Source organism: Jaculus jaculus, unplaced genomic scaffold (genome assembly GCF_020740685.1).
Source record: "Jaculus jaculus isolate mJacJac1 unplaced genomic scaffold, mJacJac1.mat.Y.cur mat_scaffold_34_1_3701052_arrow_ctg1, whole genome shotgun sequence".
Lineage (NCBI taxonomy): Eukaryota > Metazoa > Chordata > Mammalia > Rodentia > Dipodidae > Jaculus > Jaculus jaculus.
In genome coordinates this window covers 1000423-1021939 of record NW_025423490.1, presented here as the reverse complement: position 1 = coordinate 1021939, position 21517 = coordinate 1000423, and the positions used below count along the sequence as shown (strand labels likewise).

Here is a 21517-nt window from a genome sequence, read left to right as displayed (position 1 = left end):
TTGTAACACACATTTCCAAACTCACAAACAGACATTCACATATAAACATATAAAAAATTAAAAAACTATCATGAATATGTACCATGGACAAAGGTGGTAGTAGGGAGACTAGAAACAAACAAAATATGCCCTATGTTGTTGTAGAATTAGGCACCCTTCTTTGTAAATAAACCAAATATCTGTAGAGAAAAACATACAGTCAACATGTGCTAAAATGATGTGTAAATACTTAGGCAAATAACTGCCAGGGGAATATAAAAACTTTTCTTCATATCCTATCAGTTATTTCACTGAAAATTGAATCATTAAATACACCTTATCTGAGAGAATTGATGTCTTCCAAAAAGTTAGACCAGGATTGAGGATGCAAGAAAACCAAACAACCAAATACATCATCTCACTTAGAGGTCTCTAATAAATTCTGCTAAATAGGAAAAGATTTGCTGAGTTTGTGCTTTGTTATGTAAGACATGCCTCATGTCAAGAAACTGTCCATAGAAAATAGTAAAGAAGTCAATTGAAAACTAGTATTACTATAATAATTGTGAGCTATCTTTTTGTAAATTATGTTTCTGTACCAAATACTGGGAAGCCCTTGTGAGTCAAATTTTTGTTTAGTATTTCAAATGTAATAAGTTTATTTTTATTTCTCAGAATTAAAAACTCAACAGAAAATGCATTGGACAGAGACTGATGATTTTAAACAATGCCAGAATACTGTTTACCAGAACTTACATCAGACTTGTGATCAAGGAACAAACACAGGTGACAAACTGTATGAATGCAGGACAGCTTTTATCTCCAAGTCACACCTCAGTAATCATCAGAGAACTCAAACAGGTAAGAAACCTTATGACTGTAATATATGTGGAAAAGCTTACCTTAACCAGTCATATCTCACTAGGCATTATTAAACGCACACAGCTCATAGGGCATATGAATGTAGAAAATGTGGAAAAGCTTTCATGTCCAAGTCATATCTCAATAAGCTATATGGATGTACTGCATATATAAAAGCCTCCATTATGAATTCAGATCCTAATAGGCATCAGAGAATTCACACAGTTGAGAATCCTTATGAATGTAATGAATGTGTTAAAACTTACATCACCCCATTACATCTCACTGTGCATCATCGAACACACACAGGTGAGAAGCCATATGAATGTACTGAATGTGGGAAAGCCTTCGTCTGCAAGTCATATTTTATTAAGCATCAGAGAATGCACACAGGTGAGAAGCCATATGAATGTACTGAATGTGGGAAAGCCTTCATCTGCAAGTCACACCTTACTAAACATCAGAGAACTCACACAGAAGAGAAGCCATATGAATGTACTGAATGTGGGAAAGCCTTCAACTACAAGTCAAGCCTTTTTATGCATCAGAAAAGACACACAGGTTGGAAGCCATATGAATGTACTGAATGTGGGAAAGCCTTCGTCTGCAAGTCATATTTTATTAAGCATCAGAGAATGCACACAGGTGAGAAGCCATATGAATGTAGTGAATGTGGGAAAGCCTTCATCTGCAAGTCACAACTTACTATACATCAGAGAACTCACACAGGAGAGAAGCCATATGAATGTACTGAATGTGGGAAAGCCTTCAACTACAAGTCAAGCCTTATTATGCATCAGAACATACACAAAGGTGAAAAGCCATATGAATGTAATAAATGTGGGAAAGCCTTCGTCTGCAAATCATATTTTATTAAGCATCAGAGAAGTCACACAAAAAAGAAACCATATGGATGTACTGAGTGTGGGAAAGCCTTCATCTGTGAGTCACATCTTATTAAGCATCAGAGAATTCACACAGGTGAGAAGCCATATGGATGTACTGAGTGTGGGAAAGCCTTCATCTGCGAGTCACATCTTATTAAGCATCAGAGAATTCACACAGGTGAGAAGCCATATGAATGTACTAAATGTGGAAAAGCCTTCAACTGCAAGTCATATTTTATTAAGCATCAGAGAAGACACACAGGTGAAAAGCCATATGAATGTACTGAATGTGGGAAAGCCTTTGTCTGCAAGTCATATTCTATTAAGCATCAGAGAAGTCACACAGAAGAGAAACCATATGGATGTACTGAATGTGGGAAAACCTTCATCTGCAAGTCACATCTTATTAAGCATCAGAGAATTCACACAGGTGAAAAGCCATATGAATGTACTGAATGTGGGAAAGCCTTCATCTGCAAGTCACTCCTTACTAAACATCAGAGAACTCACACAGGAGAGAAGCCATATGAATGTACTGAATGTGGAAAAGCCTTCGTCTGCAAGTCATATTTTATTAAGCATCAGAGAAGTCACACAGAAGAGAAACCATATGGGTGTACTGAATGTGGGAAAGCCTTCATCTGCAAGTCACATCTTATTAAGCATCAGAAAATTCACACAGGTGAAAAGCCATATGAATGTACTAAATGTGGAAAAGCCTTCATCTGCAAGTCACAACTTACTATACATCAGAGAACTCACACAAGCAAGAAGCCATATGAATGTAATGAATGTGTGAAAACCTACAACTACAAGTCAAGCCTTATTATGCATCAGAAAAGACACACAGGTGAAAAGCCATATGAATGTACTGAATGTAAGAAAACCTTCGTCTGCAAGTCATATTTTATTAAGCATCAGAGAATGCACACAGGTGAGAAGCCATATGAATGTAGTGAATGTGGGAAAGCCTTCATCTGCAAGTCACACCTTACTATACATCAGAGAACTCACACAGGAGAGAAGCCATATGAATGTACTGAATGTGGGAAAGCCTTCACCTGCAAGTCACTCCTTACTATACATCAGAGAACTCACACAGGAGAGAAGCCATATGAATGTACTGAATGTGGGAAAGCCTTCACCTGCAAATCATATTTTATTAAGCATCAGAGAAGACACACAAGTGAAAAGCCATATGAATGTACTGAATGTGGGAAAGCCTTCATCTGCAAGTCACATCTTATTAAGCATCAGAGAATTCACACAGGTGAGAAGCCATATGAATGTAATAAATGTGGGAAAGCCTTCGTCTGCAAGTCATATTTTATTAACCATCAGAGAAGTCACACAGGTGAAAAGCCATATGAATGTACTGAATGTGGGAAAGCCTTCATCTGCAAGTCACATCTTATTAAGCATCAGAGAATTCACACAGGTGAGAAGCCATATGAATGTACTAAATGTGGAAAAGCCTTCATCTGCAAGTCACAACTTATTAAGCATCAGAGAATTCACACAGGTGAAAAGCCATATGAATGTACTGAATGTGGGAAAGCCTTCGCCTGCAAGTCACAACTTACTATACATCAGAGAACTCACACAGGCGAGAAGCCATATGAATGCATTGAGTGTGGGAAAGCCTTCGTCTGCAAGTCGCACCTTATTACCCATCAGAGAAGACACACAGGTGAGTAGCCATATGAATGTTCTGAATGTGGGAAAGCCTTCTTAATAGGCATCAGATAACTCACGCAGGTGAAAATCCATGTGAATGTACTGTGGGCAAGCTTTCATTTCCAAGTCATTGCTAACCAGTCATCAGAGAATTTATATATTTGAGAAGCCATATCAATGTAATGAATGAGGAGGAGCTTTCCTTGCAAAGTAAGACCTTAGGAAATATGAAAGAATTCATCTGAATATACTAAATGTACTAAATGTGGTACATTGTTTCATCTTCAAGACACAACTCACTCTGCACTACAGAAATCACACAAGTTTAATGACATGAGTCTACTTAATGTGGTAAAGTTTTTCTTACCAAGTCAGGTCTTTATAATCATCAGAGAAGTCACAAAGGTGAGAAGCTATATGAATATGATGAATGTGTGAAAGCTTTTATTGCTATGTCAAATGTTATTAAACATTACAGAACACCCAGGTGAGAATGCAAATGAATATAGTACTGTTGGAAGGTTTTCATCTTCAAATCACAGCACACTATGTGTCAGAGAAATCACACTGGAAGGAAACCGTATAAATATAATGAATGTGGAAACACATTCAACTCCCAGTGAGTATTAATGCAAAAGATGTGAGAAAGCTTTCTGCCTAAAGTCACAACTTGGTGTGTATCTTTAGACAGGTGGAAAGCCAAATGAATAGATTAAAATGAGAAACCCTTTTTAGTGATTTCATAAGTCACAAGGTATAAGAGATCACACACAGGTGAGAAGTCAGTTGAATAAAATAAATTTGAAAAAGCTTTCTTGTAGTAGAAGCCAAGCCAAATTTTGTATTTGAGGATTCACGTAGGAGAGGGAACAGAAACTATATCGATGTAACAGTCAAAATACATTCATGTCCCGGTCACAGGTTACTGTGCATCAGAGAAGTCACACAGATGGAAAAACATGTAAATGTAATGAATGTGTAAAAGCTTTTATCTGTCAGTCATAGACTACTATGTATGAGGGAATTCATATAAATTAGAAATCATATGTATATAATGAATGCTGTAAACTTGCAGATAATATTCATGAATCTGAAAAAATGGACTTTGTTCTTTAAGTCATACCTTAGTGAATTTCTGAAACCATGTCAATTTTCTTGTTTTTAGTTTGGTTGTGGGAATTATATGAATTGATTTAGGAATTTTCACTTGAATAGCCATGCAGTGATGTAAACAAACCTTAATGGCCAATAGTGCTGTTTGGAAAAGCTAAAAGCAGAATGAAGTGTGGGAATAAGAAATTTTGACAGTAGTACTTTGTGTAATGTTTATTTGCTGTGTTCTGACCAGTTCCTGGGAATTGAATTATGTTGAATATAAAATGAGTCATCTGTTGTCTTGCAGAGGAAGTTTTTTTGAATTTCAAAATATAGAAACATCATTTGTTTGATCTGCAGCTCTTTAAGAGATTTCCATCTTTGAAGATCAGAATACTAATATGTATTATAAAAGTATGAGTAGTCTGATCAATCTGAAAATAGGAGAGGTCTGTAATGACAATGCTAAAGGATATTACTGTTGTCTTTTGGTCAAACAACTTATATTGTTTTTGTAAGTAGAACAAAGGCAGGAAAGGGGTCAGAAAGAACAAAACCTTCAATTGCTACTTTGCAAAGAAGGGAAGTCTTTAAGTTCTTTTGTATAAATTCTATGATGGCAAAAAATAGAACTAAGAAGATGAAAATTGTTTCACTGTAGCTACTTAGATTTTCTTGGACTTGTTGCCAAGGAATTCTGGTCATGCTGGAATAGTATAATTTCTCCATAAAGCTAGCCTTCATGGCTGGAGGGATTAAACTTTGAGACCAGGTAATTTTTTTTTTTCCTCAGATTTCTTAGGTTAAGCTGTAAGGTTTGAAGTATGTCCTGTTTGTTTTCCCAATTATATTGCTTCACCATTTCCTTGCTGTACCTTCTTTTTGTAATGGAACTCTTTATTATGTGTTGGAAATAAGTAACTGTATTTTGAGTGAACAAAGCTCAAAATTAATAGACTTTCTGGCTTCTCAGTTGAGATGTTGGATTTTTAGCAGTTTTATATTTGCTAAAGACTTTAGAGACTTTTATATCAGATTGATTGCATATGCAATAGTGAAATAGTCATGGGCTTATGGGGTCCAGGAGCAAAATTGGATATTTGAATGCAAAGTTTCTCCTCTAGCCTCATGTTTCGTTTCAATACATGTTGAATTGGAACTCATTATGTACTCTAAGGCTGTGATAGTTAAGGTGATGTCAACTTGTTCTGTTTAGTAATCCACAAAAGCCCTTTGGGTGGGTCTTGGAGGTTGCTTCCAGGAAGGATCAAATAAAGGAGGAAGTCCTTCCCCCAGAATGGGCAGCCCTGCTCAGAGGGGGAGTTAATATAAGAAAGCTCTGGGTAAAAACAGTCCCTTCCTTCCCTCCCTCCCTCCCTCCCTCCCTCCCTCCCTCCCTTCCTTCCTTCCTTCCTTCCTTCCTTCCTCCCTCTTGGCTGCTGGAGCTGCTTGCTGCCTTCCAGCATGGATTGTAGACCAGTGCAGACTGAATACCAGCATCAACTGAAGACCCACTTGGATCAAAACTCAGTGGCTCCTCAGGAAGCATCCAGGCTTTCTGGCACCATCTGCAGTGCCAGGTCAGGACTGCTGAGGCATCTGGCCACGTGGACTGGGAAGGTACCAGGTTCCGTGATTCTTGGGCCTGCAACTGCCACTGGACTACCATAAACTAATCCAATATATCCCCTTTTTAAAATAATTCATTCTAGCAGTTCTGTTCCTCTAGAGAACCCTGACTAATACAAAGGCAAGCCCCAACTCACAGTGATCCATCTGTCTCTGCTTTCTGTGTGTGTAATTAAAAGCATGTGCCACCATGCCAAGCTGTTACTCAATTTTTAATATATGTAATTGACATAAGATATAATGAATTTAAGAATAATATCTGATATTTGATTATCAAAAATGTTTTAAAGGAATTGGGAGATGATTAATTGGGTAAAGTCCATACCATTCAAGCATGAGAGAGTAACTTTGGATCCCTAGTACCCATCTAAAAATGCTAGTTGTGGGGTTGGCAAAATTACTCAGTGATTAATGCATTGCCTGCAAAGCCCAGTGACCAATGTTTAATTCTCCAGAGAGTGTTATGTTCATCTTGAGTTCATTTGCAGCACATAAAGGCCCTGGAATTCATTCTCTCTCTTTATCTCTCCTTACAAATAAAAAATAAATATATGATATATTTTTAAATAAATATATGATATATATTTTACAATACTGCTTGTGTTTGTCCATCTGTGTAATTCCAGCACAAGGAATCCCATATCTGACTATTTACATTGTTTTGCTGAATTGATTATCTGACTTCAAGTCAGACCTGATATAGATATATATAACCACCCAATGTCTAAAACAGATATTTTGCTAATTATTTAAACATGTCTATAACAAGTGGTAGCATTTTATGGCCATTCTCTTAAACACAGAAGCAAAAGTTTTAAACAAAATCCTTGCACACAGATGCAAGAATACATCCAAAATATCACTTATGTTAGCGGTATGCCTAGATTCTACAGTTATAGGGGTGGTTCATACGTGTGATAGTTTGAAACAATGTGCCTGTTTCAGTCAGGTTTGCCTTGCTGGCAGAAATTACCTGACCAAAGCTATAATACCTATAAACCTGCCCCTCAAAATACACTGCTTCCAGAAGGTATTAAGTCCCAAATCTCAGCTGGGAACCTAGCATTCAGAACACGTAAGTGTATCTGGGGGGGGGGGGGGCGCCTGAATCAAACCACTACATTCTGCCCATAACCCCCATAAACTGATAACCATACATGATATAAAATATAATGCATTCAGTCCAACTTTAAAAGTCCCCACAACTGTATCAATTCCAATGATGTTCAAACATGTCCATAGTCTAAGATCTTTTAACAGCTGTAATTGCAAAAAAAGAAAGATAGAAAGAATGAAGAAAAGAAAAAGAAAGAAAGAGCCCTCCAAAAACAATGTCACAGAACAAATGCTCACACTGCAAAAGATGGCATTGAATGTAAGAAAAAATAATTCAACCAATACAAGATTTAAATATGGTTAACATCAACCTCTGTAGCTTCAGGTTGCACAACCCTAGTCTGTGACAAATCTCAAAGTCTGATAATCCTACTCAGCAACAAGTCTCTGGAGATCCAGTTCCACCCCTCCAGCTATGCTACTCACAGTCCTTCATCCATGGCTAGCAGCTCTCCTTAGCACAACATCTCATAGTTCAAGCATCTCCAGTGGCTGTCCACTGCAACCCATGGTCCTTGCTCACAACTCCTTTGGGTCTCCAACAAGCCTGCTTCACAAAGGCAAAGGCTGTTTCCAAAAGAAGACCACATTGCAAATTCAATGAACCTGTCTTTCCTGCATTTCTCACACTCCACAATACCAGGTGAGGTGCCAGTTTGTTAATCAGGGGAATTATGAAGTAGACTTTGAAGAAGAGGACAATCCTTGAGCATTCAGGCCCCTTCAAAAGAGTCTACATTCTTTCTGTTTCCCAATGCAGTCAGCTAATCCAATCTGAAGGATTGTAATCTCTCATATAATTGCAGCTGAACGGGCAGAAGTTTCAGCCTAAAGATTTCATATTTCCATGCTATATCCCTCTTCTTAGAGAAGTCCATTTCTGTGTAAAGCAACCCTGTTCAAGTTATTAGGACATGGGTTTAAGAGCAAGCCACTCACACAAAATGTGTGCAGCCCAGTCCAGGCAAAGCTTTTTCTCACTGTCACAAGCCAAACCTCACAGCCCTTAGTTCTTACTGCATTCATGTATTTCAACTCTTACCACAATAGTCCATCAAATTGTAGGCCAAGGTTTCAAACCACTCCACATTCCTCTTGAAAATCAGCTCCTAAAGGCCAAAGCCACACAGTCAGGTGTCTAGCAGCAGTGTTGCTCTCAGTATGATCTTTACTGTTGCAGTCATGTTCACATTGCTGAAAGATAACACCCATCTATGTACAGCTGTGGGAAAAAGTTTCATTTTGGCTTACAGACTCAAGAGGAAGCTCTATGATGGCAGGTGTTGCAGTTAGGTTCACATTGCTGGAAGAAATCACCTGACCAAGAGCAGTTTTGGGGGGAAAAGGTTTGTTTCAACTTACAGGTTGAAGGCAATCTCCATGATAGCATGGAAAATTGATGGCATGAGCAGAGGGTGGACATCACCCCTTGGCCAACACAAGGTGGAAAACCAGAACAGGAGAGTGTGCCCAACAGCACAGGGAAGCTGGCTTTAACATCCAGAAGCCCACACTCAACAACACACTGCTTCCAGGAGACTTTAATTTCCAATTGACTTGGCTGGAAACCTAGCATTCAGAACACCTAAGTTTATGTGGGACACCTTAATCAAACTAACACAACAGGGCAAAACAATGGCATGAGCAGTGTGTGGACATTACCTCTTGGCCAACATCAGGTGTACCACAGGAATAGGAGAGTGCACCAAACACTGGGAAGTGGAAACTGGCTATAATACCCAAACTCCTGTGGCTAAAAATATACTGCAAGCATCTGGAGTTTGGTTGTAATGGCTGAAGTCTTCATGTGCCAATTTGCTCTCTCTCTCACTTCCTCTCTCTAAATAAATTTTGAAAAAGGTAGAAATGGCTTTAAAAATATGGAGGTGAGAAATTTAAGATTTAAAGTTGAAAAAATTCAAGCAACTATGTAATTACTGGTAATGAAATTAGTTGCTGAAGCTACTAGAATAAGGCTGTGTCCTACACACCTGGTATTGGTTTATGAAACATGAAAAATACATGGGGTGTGTCAAAATGTTCATATTTCTAGGAGCTTCTGCTGAGACATGACATATTGACAGTGTGTGATGACCCTAATGAAGAGGTTCATGAATATATTGGAAGATGGATCACGGTTTTCATCGAGACCTGATGGCATTTTAGATATACCAGGGCCATACAAGGACTACCATGGGGTGCTCTTGGGTCAGGATGGAAGTTTCCCTACTTTTCAGCAAAGCCTGGGGTGAAGAATTAGCAATTTCATAGGCTGTCAGTCACTGTATATACCAGACTTGTGCTGCAGATGTTTGATATTTTCTTGATGGTTATTGAGTTTATATTGGTCCAGACTCTCCTTGTTCTGCCTTATAGCAGTTCTAATTATTACTTCTAACAGTTCCCATTTTACTTCTAACTATTTGTTCTAACACTGAGTCATCTGTCTAGTCCAAGTTCTGGTTGTTATGAGCCATAAAATAAGTTGCATAATCAAACACTATTTTCAAAAGGAGCAGGACTGCCACTACTTCAAGGCCAAGCTAGGGGGAAAAATAAGACAGTGCTTGAAGGATTAATGACTTTCCCTGAAAACTCGAGGGAACTTAAGGGGTGATGACTGTTCCTAAGACTAGAAAGCCTTGAGGAAACATCAAAAGCAATCAGTCCCAGACAACCCTTACAATTCTCCTAACTGATGTACTTCCTTTAACTCAGAAGTCCTTGAAGGAACAGAAACCATCTGAAATATTTTCCCTTAGACAATTCTGCTGAAAATGCTTATGCTGAGCAAGGACACAAATATCTATAAGTTCCTTATATAGTTCCCTTGGACCTGTACCTGGTCCAGTCTGTTTTCCTCAGGATCCTCCTTATAAACTTACACCCTACTGTAGTTCAGTGCTTCAGCCTCCATCCTGCAGGAAGGTTGTAGCTCCTCACTGTGCTTCAATAAACAGTCTCAGACTGTTGTGATCAAGTCCAGCATTTTCCTTTTCTCTTTCACTTTCCTTATATTTCTGGTGCTGAGACTCAGATTGGAGCACTCATGGCTGTGGGGTTATATATCCTCCCCTCATCTATCCAACTCCTCCTTTCTACCTCCCTACCAGTGTTTCTTCCTTGGGGAAAATAGATTGTCATACTGTACTCACTATTCTGGACTAAACAGTCACCAGTTCAGACCTGAGATCTCCAGTGTTTTGTGGCATTTGTTTACATAAGTGGCACACATACTATTCAACCTCATGGTTTAAGGGGTTTTATTAGTGTTCTGTTTAAGCCCAGTTTGATATCTGGAAGTTTCTTTTCTTTTTCCTCATACACTGACTGCTGGATTGCACAAGCTTACATATGGCTAATGGCCACAGAAGAAAAAAAATCTTTAAATTTAAAACACTGGGTGTTGCTGTCTTATAATTTAACTCCTCCTCAATTATAAAACATAACTAAAATCTCAAAAAATAAACATCCCTCCATATTTTGTGTTGTACTGTTTAATGCTGGCCAACAATGGTATGTGATGTGTTCTGTTTCATGTAGTATGTCTTTATGTATGACTAAATTCATGGCCATTAATCCTTTCAATGTTTATTTTACTTGAATGTTCTGATGCTTATATATTTTAAATGATATTAAATTATTAAAATCAGGTTTGTGATATATTTCTCATCTTAAATTCTAAGGTTAACCTATCTATGAATTGTAAAACATGCTGCTTGACAAAATTAGACATGTGATACACCTACTGAGTGCTTTATTTTTGCATCCTGGAACAGAAACTTTAAAATGATGAGTGTTAAATGGTATATTCACAGATGTGATTTGTTTATTTTTTTTGTTGTTGTTTGTTTGTTTTTTGAGGTAGGGTCTCATTCTAGCCCAGGCTGAACTATAATTCTCTATAGTGTTTCAGGGTGGCCTTGAACTCATGGAGATCATCCTACCTCTGCCTCCCAAGTGCTGGCTTTAAAGGCTTGTGCCACCATGCCCAGCTTGTGATTTGTTGTATACAATTAGGAGATTATGAAAAGTTGTGCTTAAGACTGAACTGAATAAACAGCTAAGTGAGAAATATAATTGGCCCCTTAAATATATTCTTTGTAATAACAATAAAGGATGTCTCAAAGTCAACAAAAAGTTCTAAGGTTTTCTGCTAAGGATGTTTCTCTACAGATTTTCAAAATTAGAATGATTAACTTTGTGATGCTGAACTACTTGCTTCTCTGTTAAATAGTAATAAGTTAATAAGTTAATAGAGTGACATTTCTCTTAATTATCGTAAAAATAATTAAAAGTTTTTAAGACAAGATGAGATTGGTGAAGGATAATATAGAAAGAGATTTCCAGGGCTGGAGAGATGGCTTTGTGGTTAAAGCACTTAACTGCAAGTCCAGTGGACCCGTGTTCATTTTTCCACATCCCACATAAAACAGCTACACAAACGTGAGGAAAGTGCAAGGTCGTACATGACACTATGTGGCACAAGTATCCTGAGTTCAATTGCAGTGGCTGAGGCCCTGGCAATTCCAATTCTTTCTCTCTCTCTCTCTCTCCCTCAATCCTCAAGTGGAAGAGATTTTCAATAATAGATACACAGAACTTTATTAAGAGGTCAAAGAAATCATAAAATCATGTGAGGATATGAACAGTAAGATTTTTTTTTTTAAGAGATTGTTTTTAAATGTTTTTAAAGATTGTCTTTAGGCAGAGCCAAGAAGTGACAAGGCATCAGATAACCTAGACACTCCTGATTTCACCTTCTCCTCATGGTCTCAGATGGTTTCCAGGAACTGTTAGATGAAAGAGAAAGATCAAGGGAAATATGCTAAATATTGGGGAAACTGGGTGTTAAGAGAAAGGACATGGTTAAGATAAAACACTATTCTGAAATTTGTTGTTCATAGAGTCTGAAAATTGATATGAAAAGGTTGTGTGACTTAAAAAGGTTTGAGTTGCCTGTGGCAAAAGGGTTAACTTGGGCTGGACAGATGGCTTAGCGGTTAAGCGCTTGCCTGTGAAGCCTAAGGACCCCGGTTCGAGGCTCGGTTCCCCAGGTCCCACGTTAGCCAGATGCACAAGGGGCCGCATGCGTCTGGAGTTCGTTTGCAGAGGCTGGAAGCCCTGGCGCACCCATTCTCTCTTTCTCCCTCTATCTGTCTTTCTCTCTGTGTCTGTAAATAAAAAATGACCAAAAAAAAAAAAATTTAAAAAAAAATGTTAAAAAAAAGGGTTGACTTAAAAGTTTTAATTCTCCATATTTTTATCACCTGAATTGTTAATATAATTCAGACCTTACTCTTGGTAATAAGTTGATAAGTTTATATTATCACATCTCAAATCAAGGTTAAAATTGATATATACCTATATTTCTTAGTTTTAAGCTCTTGTTACTGAAATAAAAGCTGTTTACCAAAATCAAGATTCATTTTAATAAGCTTTCATTTACTTATTTAAATGTTATTTATGTAATATAAAACTCAAAAATATGAAATTAATCTAACTGACTTTCTGGATATTCAGCATAAAAAAGGGCATAGGGGCCTTCTACCCCCTATGGAAAGCAGACCATCGCAATCCAGTCTACTTATAATTAACTGTAGGGACAGAAAACCATAAAGGCCAAAGTTAGGGGGGAAAGTTGTTAAAATTCTGTTTAAAAGGTATTTTTTTTTTAAATTTCACAGGCCAAAGTTCAGGTTCTCTTAAATATGATCCTGCTCTTAATAATGTTTATGTAATGTTCACAGAATAGTTTACACATAAATCTTTGTGTTAAATGAGATACTTAAAGCTTATGATGGACTTATATCAAGACGGTAAGTTTACATGTTTTCCAATAGTTATTCATTCTGTTTTTTAGAACATGTGCTTCCCTGTTTATAGCAATAGATTTCTTACATATTCTACTTTTACATATTTTCCCATTAGATATCAATTTGGTTGATAAAATTTTGTTTTACTAGACAACAATTTTGACTAATTATATAAAATTTCATTGCACTTATAAAATAAACAACGGATAATACATTAAAAGTAATCAAATTTTCTAGCTCTTTATAGCTTGACATACTTTCATTAGTTCTTGTAAAGTTATGACCTCTTTTGATATCTGTACCAAGTAAATAAAAATTACAAGCCACCTATAGTAAAGCCTTATTTAAAAAAAAAACTTTTAAACTTGATATCTGAACTTCAAAATTAATGTCTGAAATTCTGTAACAGTTTAACGTAAAAATTTTCAAGCTATTTCAAATACTGTGTCAATACTAATCTCTTATACTTCCTACCTTATCTAAACTAACTTTTTAAATTTCCAAAAATTCCAATTAACTTCCCATTCAAGTTAACAATTTCTTCTTCCTTTCCTATCACCTATATTATTATTTTCAACCTTAAATATAATATGTGTGTCCTTATAAATATCATGTCACATAAAAGAATATTGACACATAGACAATAACCACATCATAATGGCTAATAGATTTGACATGATATAGGAGTTTCTTTCCTAATGGCTCTGATAAGTATCACACTCCTAAAGAGCTGTCTTCTTACCTGTTCCTGGGACGCATGTGAGATAATAGCCTACTAGGTACACAAATGGCAAAGTGAAGTTTAGCAAATGGAAAACCAAAAGCTGAGACCATCAAAAGCCACACCTGTGTGAATGAAATTTCAACAATGGACTACAATGATCATGGAGAAGTAAATATTACCAGTCCAGAACTAATAATATTTTGGGAAATATTAGCCTTTTAAATAGCAAATAGTATTATTTTTCTGCATGTGACCTGACATCTGTCTGTGATGAACCAAGATGTGTATTACTGTAAATTAATAAATCTCACAGCTTTACTCCCTTCAAGTTAAGCCTAGCCTGTGTCTTACATGTACTATATTCTGCTGATTATGACAGTACTCACCCTCTCTTTTTGTCCTTACAGACTCAGATTTCTCATTTTCTCCAAAACATAATACATGCCTTCACCTTATAGCAAATCACTGAATCCTTCATGATCACTGCGTTTCAGCCCCTGGACATCCTTTAACATAGATACTGACTGATGAACTCAGTGTTGAGAAAGAATGCTTTAATGCTTCCTGTAAGTGTGTTACTGCTAGTGATCCACCTACATGAACTTAAAAGAGCTACCTAGCAGGACTGATATCTGTTGTACTATGGTAATATTCAGAGAGATGTGAATGACCACAACCTCATTTTGTGACATGCTTCCCCAAATGCGTCACCTGACAAATTTACAATAATACACTTCTATTATGTATAACAAGGTCAACCTCAGTGTGGAAAGTGAAGTATTAGATTTGCCTGAGAGTTTATAAATTGTATTCACTGTTCTTCTAGAGCTAAAACAAGGGATGGTGGCCTTCCTCTTTCTTATACAAATCCTCAAGAATTCTAGGATATAATTATAAGATTTTGACTCTGTGGAAGATTCAAATACTACTGTTGAAGTTATAGGGTCTCATCACTGGGAACTTAGAAGTAGAAGTATATACCCAGGAGGACATGAAACTGTGGGGAAAGAAGTGCTAGAGTCCCCTCATCCATTCCCTTCTGAGGTTTAACATTACCAACATCTTATAGAAGGACAGGTATGACCATTACTCAGCTTTGCTAAGTACAAATACAATATTCATCCCCTCCCCCCCAGGAGCATCCTTCCATGAATAGGAGAGCCTGGGTGACTGTTGAAGTGGACAGTTTACTCTGGCTGGAGCCCTTTAGTATTTACTCCCTTAAAGAGAAAGCATGCTTTGAGAAACAATGATTCCATGCCTGAATATGCTGAGTGGTTGATGACCCCCATGCACAATCGCCAGTCCCATCCAGCCTTGTGGCCCCTGTACATGCCATCACTGGCCCAGTCACCTTTCCCACACAGCCCCTCTGAGCCCCATGTGCAATCGCCATTTCACACACTGCTGCACCCTCCCATACCCGAACAGGGAGCTAGTATCTCTGCCCTAGCCTTACTGAATTCAGTGGGTGATCACTGTCCCACTCACCTCTGCCCCCCCCCCCCACTGCCCTGTTCAACAGGCTAGCATCCAACACCCTAGGCTTTCTGAAAGTGCAATGGATGTGAAAGGAATAGCATAAAAAATCTGATGTAAGTAAATCCAGCTAGATTCCCCAGTCCTCACAATGGATATCTCTGATGAAAACAGAGATGACAGTAGGATCAGACACCAACATGCAGAAAGAAATATGCAACCCTGGCCAAACAAATACTAGAACTTGCAGAAACTCAACAAAGGACCAACAATTGTATGAATGTTATGCACACTAGATTATACCCTACCAGAAAAGAACCAGGAAGTGTTCATAAGACAGTTAACTGATTTGAAAGAAAGTGAAACAAAAAAAAGGACCCCAATAACCACTTGTGTAATCTCAATGAATATATTTAAAAAAATACAAGGATGAACTCCAAAAAGCATTAAGGAAATCAGAAAGTGGTGTGAAAAAGGAACTCAACAGAGGACTGGAAGCTATACATAAAAAAGCAGAAAATATGAACCAAATTGAACAAGCCCAATAATCTATAGAAGCTCTCAAGAATAGGGTCAGTCATCAGACTGGACCAAAGCAGAAATTCTCCAAAACATATTATCATTAAGAATCTAAACATTGCTCACAAAGAGAAAGTCCTAATGGCAGCTAGGGAGATACAACATATTACTTATAATTGAAACCCCATCAGAATTACTTCAGACTTCTCAATGGAAACCCTAAAATCCATGTATTGGTGTGGTCCCATGCATGCCATGGCACATGTGTGGAGGTCAAGAGACAACTCCAGATGTTGGTTCCTGCCTCCTACCTTCCTTGAGGCAAGGCCTCTCATTTTGCAATACTGAGAGCTGCTGGGTGATTTTTCTGTCTCTGTCTCCCTTTCTGGTGGTACAGTGGGATTATAGACATTGGATCTATAGTGTCATGGGTTCTGGGGATCTGAACCTAGGTATTCATGGTTATGTTGCAAGCATGTTATACACTGAGATGTCTTCGTAACTGTTAGAACAATAATTCTTAGTAGCATTCATTTTGCTGAATCTTCTCTTTTAACTCCACCCGACTGGGCTGGACAGATGGCTTAGCTGTTAAGGCGCTTGCCTGCAAGGACTAAGGTCCCAGGTTTTATTCCCTAGTACTCACATAAGCCAGATGCACAAGGTGGTACATACTTCTCTAGTTCATTTGCAGTTGCTAGAGGTTCTGGCACACCCATTCTCTCTTAATCTGCCTCTCTCTGTCTAATAAATAAAATATGAAAAAGTTTAGAAATTAAGAAAAAAGCTTAAATCCACCTTCCTACTCTTAAGTTGGTGTCTCATAGAGCTCACCTGTAGAAGGAGAAAGCAAATCCATGAGTGAGCCTTGTGTGTTTAGTTAGTGTGAGTCTAACAGCCCCTTAGGATGGACTCCCCACATACTCAGAGGTCCGACGCAGGGCTGAGTGCAAGAGGCCCGAATGTAGCAATGGGCAGATGTGAGTGCATGTTTCTCCTGCGAAGTGCAGACATCTTTTCATCACAGCCTTTGCCTTTGAAGTCATCACTGTCTTATGTTCTTTGGTAACTTTTTTATGGAAACCAACTGGTTTTAGGTGTCACACCTTTCCCCTCTGTCTGCCATTGCTTTGCCCAGGTCCCAGGGACATGCAATTGTGATTCGGTTGGTTCCCACCTGCCCCAGTCTGCTCCACCCACAACAGCAGGGGTAAAGCCAGACTGAAGGTGGAAAATGCCAGCAGTCAAGCTTTCCCCGTGTGTGACTTTGGAAGACTAATTTTCAGAAGAGGTGTGTGAACACCCTGCCCTCGGATCCCTTGGGCGGAACCATCCTGCAGCTCTGTGGCCTACTGCTCTGCCATAGGATTGAGTGCCGTCGGGCTTAGGGCAGATCCCATTGGCCGCCTCTCTTTTGCTGTCTGAATCCCATGCTTCTAACTTTCTTTCACAGTGGTCTCATGCTGAGACCCTTGTCTCTAGGTCTGCTGGGATCAGAACCCAAACTACGATAGAAATATGACAAGTTGCACCTAGAGAAAGCTTGGCATTGTACTAGGACTCTCATAGGTATATGTGATCTTATTTTTCTGCGTGTGTGTGTGTGTGTGTGTGTGTGTGTGTTTGTGTGGTGCACTTGAGTGTGTTTGTCCTTGTATGCATGTGGATCCATGTACATGTATGTGTCTGCATTCATGTAGAGGCCAGGGGTGGTCATTGGGCATCCTCCTCTCTAACTCTCCACCTTTTCATACAAAATGTTCACTTATGGGCAGGAGAGATGGCTTATCAGTTAATGGACTTGCCTCCAAAGCCCAAGGACTCATATTCAGCTGTCCAGGTGCCACATAAGCCAGACACACAAGGTGATGCAATCCGACAAGGTTGCACATGTACACAAGATGGTGCATGCATCTGGAGTTCAATTGCAGTGGTTGGAGGCCATGATACATGCACACATGCTCTCTCTCTCTCTGCCTAGCAAATAAATGAATATTCATTTATTTATATATTGTAGATATTCATATGAATTATATATATTAATATAAATATTTATTTATTTGCTAGGCAGAGAGAGAGAGGGAGAGAATGGGCACACAATCTCTCTTGCAGGGTCTCTAGACACTGCAAGCATGAGCATCTACTTTGAGAAATCTAGCTTTACATGAGTTATCAAACCAGAGTCCTTAGGCTTTTCGGCAAGTACCTTAACCACTGAACAATCTCTCCAGCCCTCCACCTTTTATTTATTTATCTATTGTAACCGGATCTCTCAATGAACATAAAGTTCACCAATTTAGCTATGACAAGCTAGCCAGCAAGTTCTAGGGATCCTACTGTCTCCACTTGGCCAATGCCAGCATTCCAGGCATATGTCACCATGAGCAAATGTTACATGGCTGTTGAGTGAGGATCTGAACTCGGGTCTTCATGCTTGTATAGCAAACACTTTTTCCACTGAGTCATATCCCCATCCCCCATATATGTGATCTTTTACAGCTAGTACATGTAGGAAGTAGGAAGCTCTTTCGCACATGAGAAATCTGAAGCACATGGGACATGCTTGGCTCATAGTCATGCATCAGCTTGGCAGAGCAGCTGGATGTGCCACACACACACTGCTGATCTCCTTAGCCTCATGGCCATCCTCTTTCTCCTCACCCCTGTAGCCTCGACTTTGGCTTCCTGCTCTGCCAGACACTCAAAAGTGTGTTCAGAAAGCGCTGGTAGATATTTTTGGACCAAGCACCAATGACTTCCTGCCCTGTTACCTATTTTGTGACTAGATCAGTGAGGCTAAAACATGTGTCAACACAAGCAAGTGTTTTCTAAACACATTTTTCTTTTCTCTGTCTCTCATGGAGACTAAGATGGTGCCAATGTTGAGGAGGGAGCAGGCATGACTCATGAACAGCCTGCCAGGTAGGCTGCTTTGTGAAAATTCACATGCCAGCAGACAGCACCACACACAGCAGAGGATGAACCTGCAGAGGTGAGGTGTCAATGGTGATGTCCTCACTCAGGTGTCTAGTTTTACTTCTGCAAAAATGTTTCTATGTCATTGAGGATACAATGTTAACCTCCTCAGAAAGAGACTCTATGAATGTCACATTTGACAAAGAAGTAAACATTATTTTTTAATGGTTGTCTTATCTTTTCAAATATTACAGGGGGGAGATTAGTGAGTCATTATGAACACACCTACAATATTAGCTACAATGTATGCTTTTTTTTTTTTTTTTTGTTAGGTAGGGTCTTACTTTAGCTCAGGCTGACCTGAAATTCACTATGTAGTCTCAGAGTGTCCTTGAACTCATGGCAGTCCTCCTACCTCTGTTTCCCAAGTGCTGGAATTAAAGGTGTGTATCACCATGCCAGGCTGAGTTTTGTTTCTTAAATACACTAGCCCAGGCTGACCTGAAATTCACTCTAGTCTCAGGTTGGCCTTGAACTCTTACTTCCTCTGCCTCTTGAGTGCTGGGATTAAAGGTGTGCACCATCATGCCTGTCTCTTAAATACAGTACTGGGAATCAAACCCATCACCTTGCACATGGTAAGCAAGCTCTCTATAACTATGCTATGTCTCCAGCCCAGCAAGTTCTTATCCTCAAAGGCTTCAGAGTCTGGGGCTGGGGAGATTGTTCAGTGGGTAAAGTATTTGCTGAACAAGCATCAAGACCAGAGTTTGAATCCCCCAGCACCCATGTCAAGACCTGATATGCTGGTGCACACCTAGAATCCCAATGCTAGAAGGCAAACAGGTAATCCTGGAGGCTAAGTAGCTGGCTAGTTTAGCTGAATTGCTAAGCTACTGGTTGAGTGAGAAAACCTGTTTCAAAAAAATAAGATGGAAGGATTAAGAAGATGGCTGTTGTGGTTTTATTCAGGTGTCCTCCATAAACTTAGGTGTTCTGAATGCTGAGTTCCCAGCTGATGGAGATTTGGGTTTTAATGCCTCCTGGAGGGAGTGTTCTGTTGAGGGTGGGCTTATGGATGTTATAACCAGTTTCCCGTTGCCAGTGTTTGGCGCACTCTCCTGTTCCTGTTGTCCACCTGATGTTGGCCAGGGTGTGATGTGCACCCTCTGCTCACGCCATCGTTTCCCCCTGCCTTTGTGGAGCTTCCCCTCAAGCCTGTAAGGCAAAATGTACCTCTGTTTCCCACAAGCTGCTCTTGAACAGATGATTTCTACCAGCAATGCAAACCTGACTGCACCAATGGCTCAGTGATTACAAATGCTTACTTGCAAAGCCTACTGGCTGGATTCAATTCCCTAGTACCCACGTAAAGCCAGAAGTGGTGCATGCATCTGGAGTCTGCTTACAGTGGCAAGAGACCCAGGTGTGCCCACATTCAGCCTGCCTGTCTCTCTGTCTAAAATAAATAAGTAAATAAAAATATTCAACAAAATAGCCAGGAGTGGTGGTGCATGCCTTTAATCCCAGCACTTGGGAGGCAGAGGTAGGAGGACTGCCATAAATTCGAGGCCACCCTGAGATGACATAGTGAATTCCAGGTCAGCCTGGGCTAGAGTGAGACCCCACCTTGAAAAAAAAAATTCCAAACAATAAATAAGGTAGCCAGGCATGGTGGTGCCTGCCTTTAATGTCAGCACCCTGGAGACAGATAGGAGGATTGCTGTAAGCCTGAGACTACATAGTGAATTCCAGGTCAGCTTGGGCTACAGCAAGAGCTTATCTTGAAAAAAAAAAAAAAGTTGGTGATCAGTTAAAGAAGATACCCAATGTCAACCTCTGTCTACCATACACACATGCACCTAACACACATACAGCACACACCCATTAGGATGCACACACACACACACAATGCACACATGACACATGAACACATAAAAAATAAATGTATTTAGCTGTCATGCCTCCCAATCCCCAACCACCCCCTCTCCTCTCAGCATCTCTCCCAGACACTCAGAAACCCTTGTCTCTAGGTCTGCTTTGATCACAACCTGGATGGCAGAAGCAAATCTGACATCCTCAGGTATCAAGGACAGCAGGACCAGCTCTTCTACTCCCATGGTGGCCACCAGGGAAGTGCCTTGCTTCTCAACAGGTAGCATTGACTAGAAAGTGCCTGCTGACCTTTCAGAAGCCCCTCCTCTAGGCCAAGATGGCCTTGTCTGCAGCCACTTCATCCTTCACTGGATTGATTAGACCCTGGGAACATGGTTAGGTTGCACCTGCTGTCAGCAGCAATAATGGTGGCTCAGAGTCTTCCTACAAATACTCCTTTGCCAGCTGGGCCTTTTCTTTTCCCTCCTTTTCCTTTGTGGCTCAGTGTGAAAATAAATGTCTCCTAATCAGACAGATCTCTGTCGCAGAATTAATCTGAGAAGTTCAGTGGCACTCTTGTAGTTGGTATGTCTTCACCAATCAGCCCCGAGCTCTTTGGCTGTTCTCAGTCATGCCTCACGGAACCAGGTCCTTAAGCAGATGACAGCCACCTAACTAGCAATTACTGTCCTGTCAGCTGGTTTCAGCAGCATTCGTTCTAGTGACATCAGCAAGTCTGCCATAGACTGAAAGTGATAGTGGCTCAGAACCATGCAACCTGTATATGAAATATCCAATTAACAAGATTTTTTTTTTTTTTTGAGGTAGGGTCTTACTGTAGCACAGAATTAACTATGGAATTCACTATGTAGTCTCAGGGTGGCCTCAAACTCATGGTGATCGTCCTACCTCTGCTTCCCGGGGGCTGTGATTAAAGGCATGTG

At 39.5% G+C, this 21517-nt stretch overlaps 1 protein-coding gene across 1 annotated transcript in view; it reads left to right on the top strand.

Annotated features, from left to right (window-relative positions):
• The window catches only part of LOC101595518 (zinc finger protein 850-like), a 545204-nt gene extending 541779 nt beyond the window's left edge, over nt 1-3425 (top strand). The window contains exon 8 of the mRNA XM_045141246.1: nt 1150-3425. Within this exon, the coding sequence (XP_044997181.1) occupies nt 1150-3425 (2276 nt within the window). The remainder of the gene's footprint in view (nt 1-1149) is intronic.
• Nucleotides 3426-21517: the final 18092 nt, after the last annotated feature.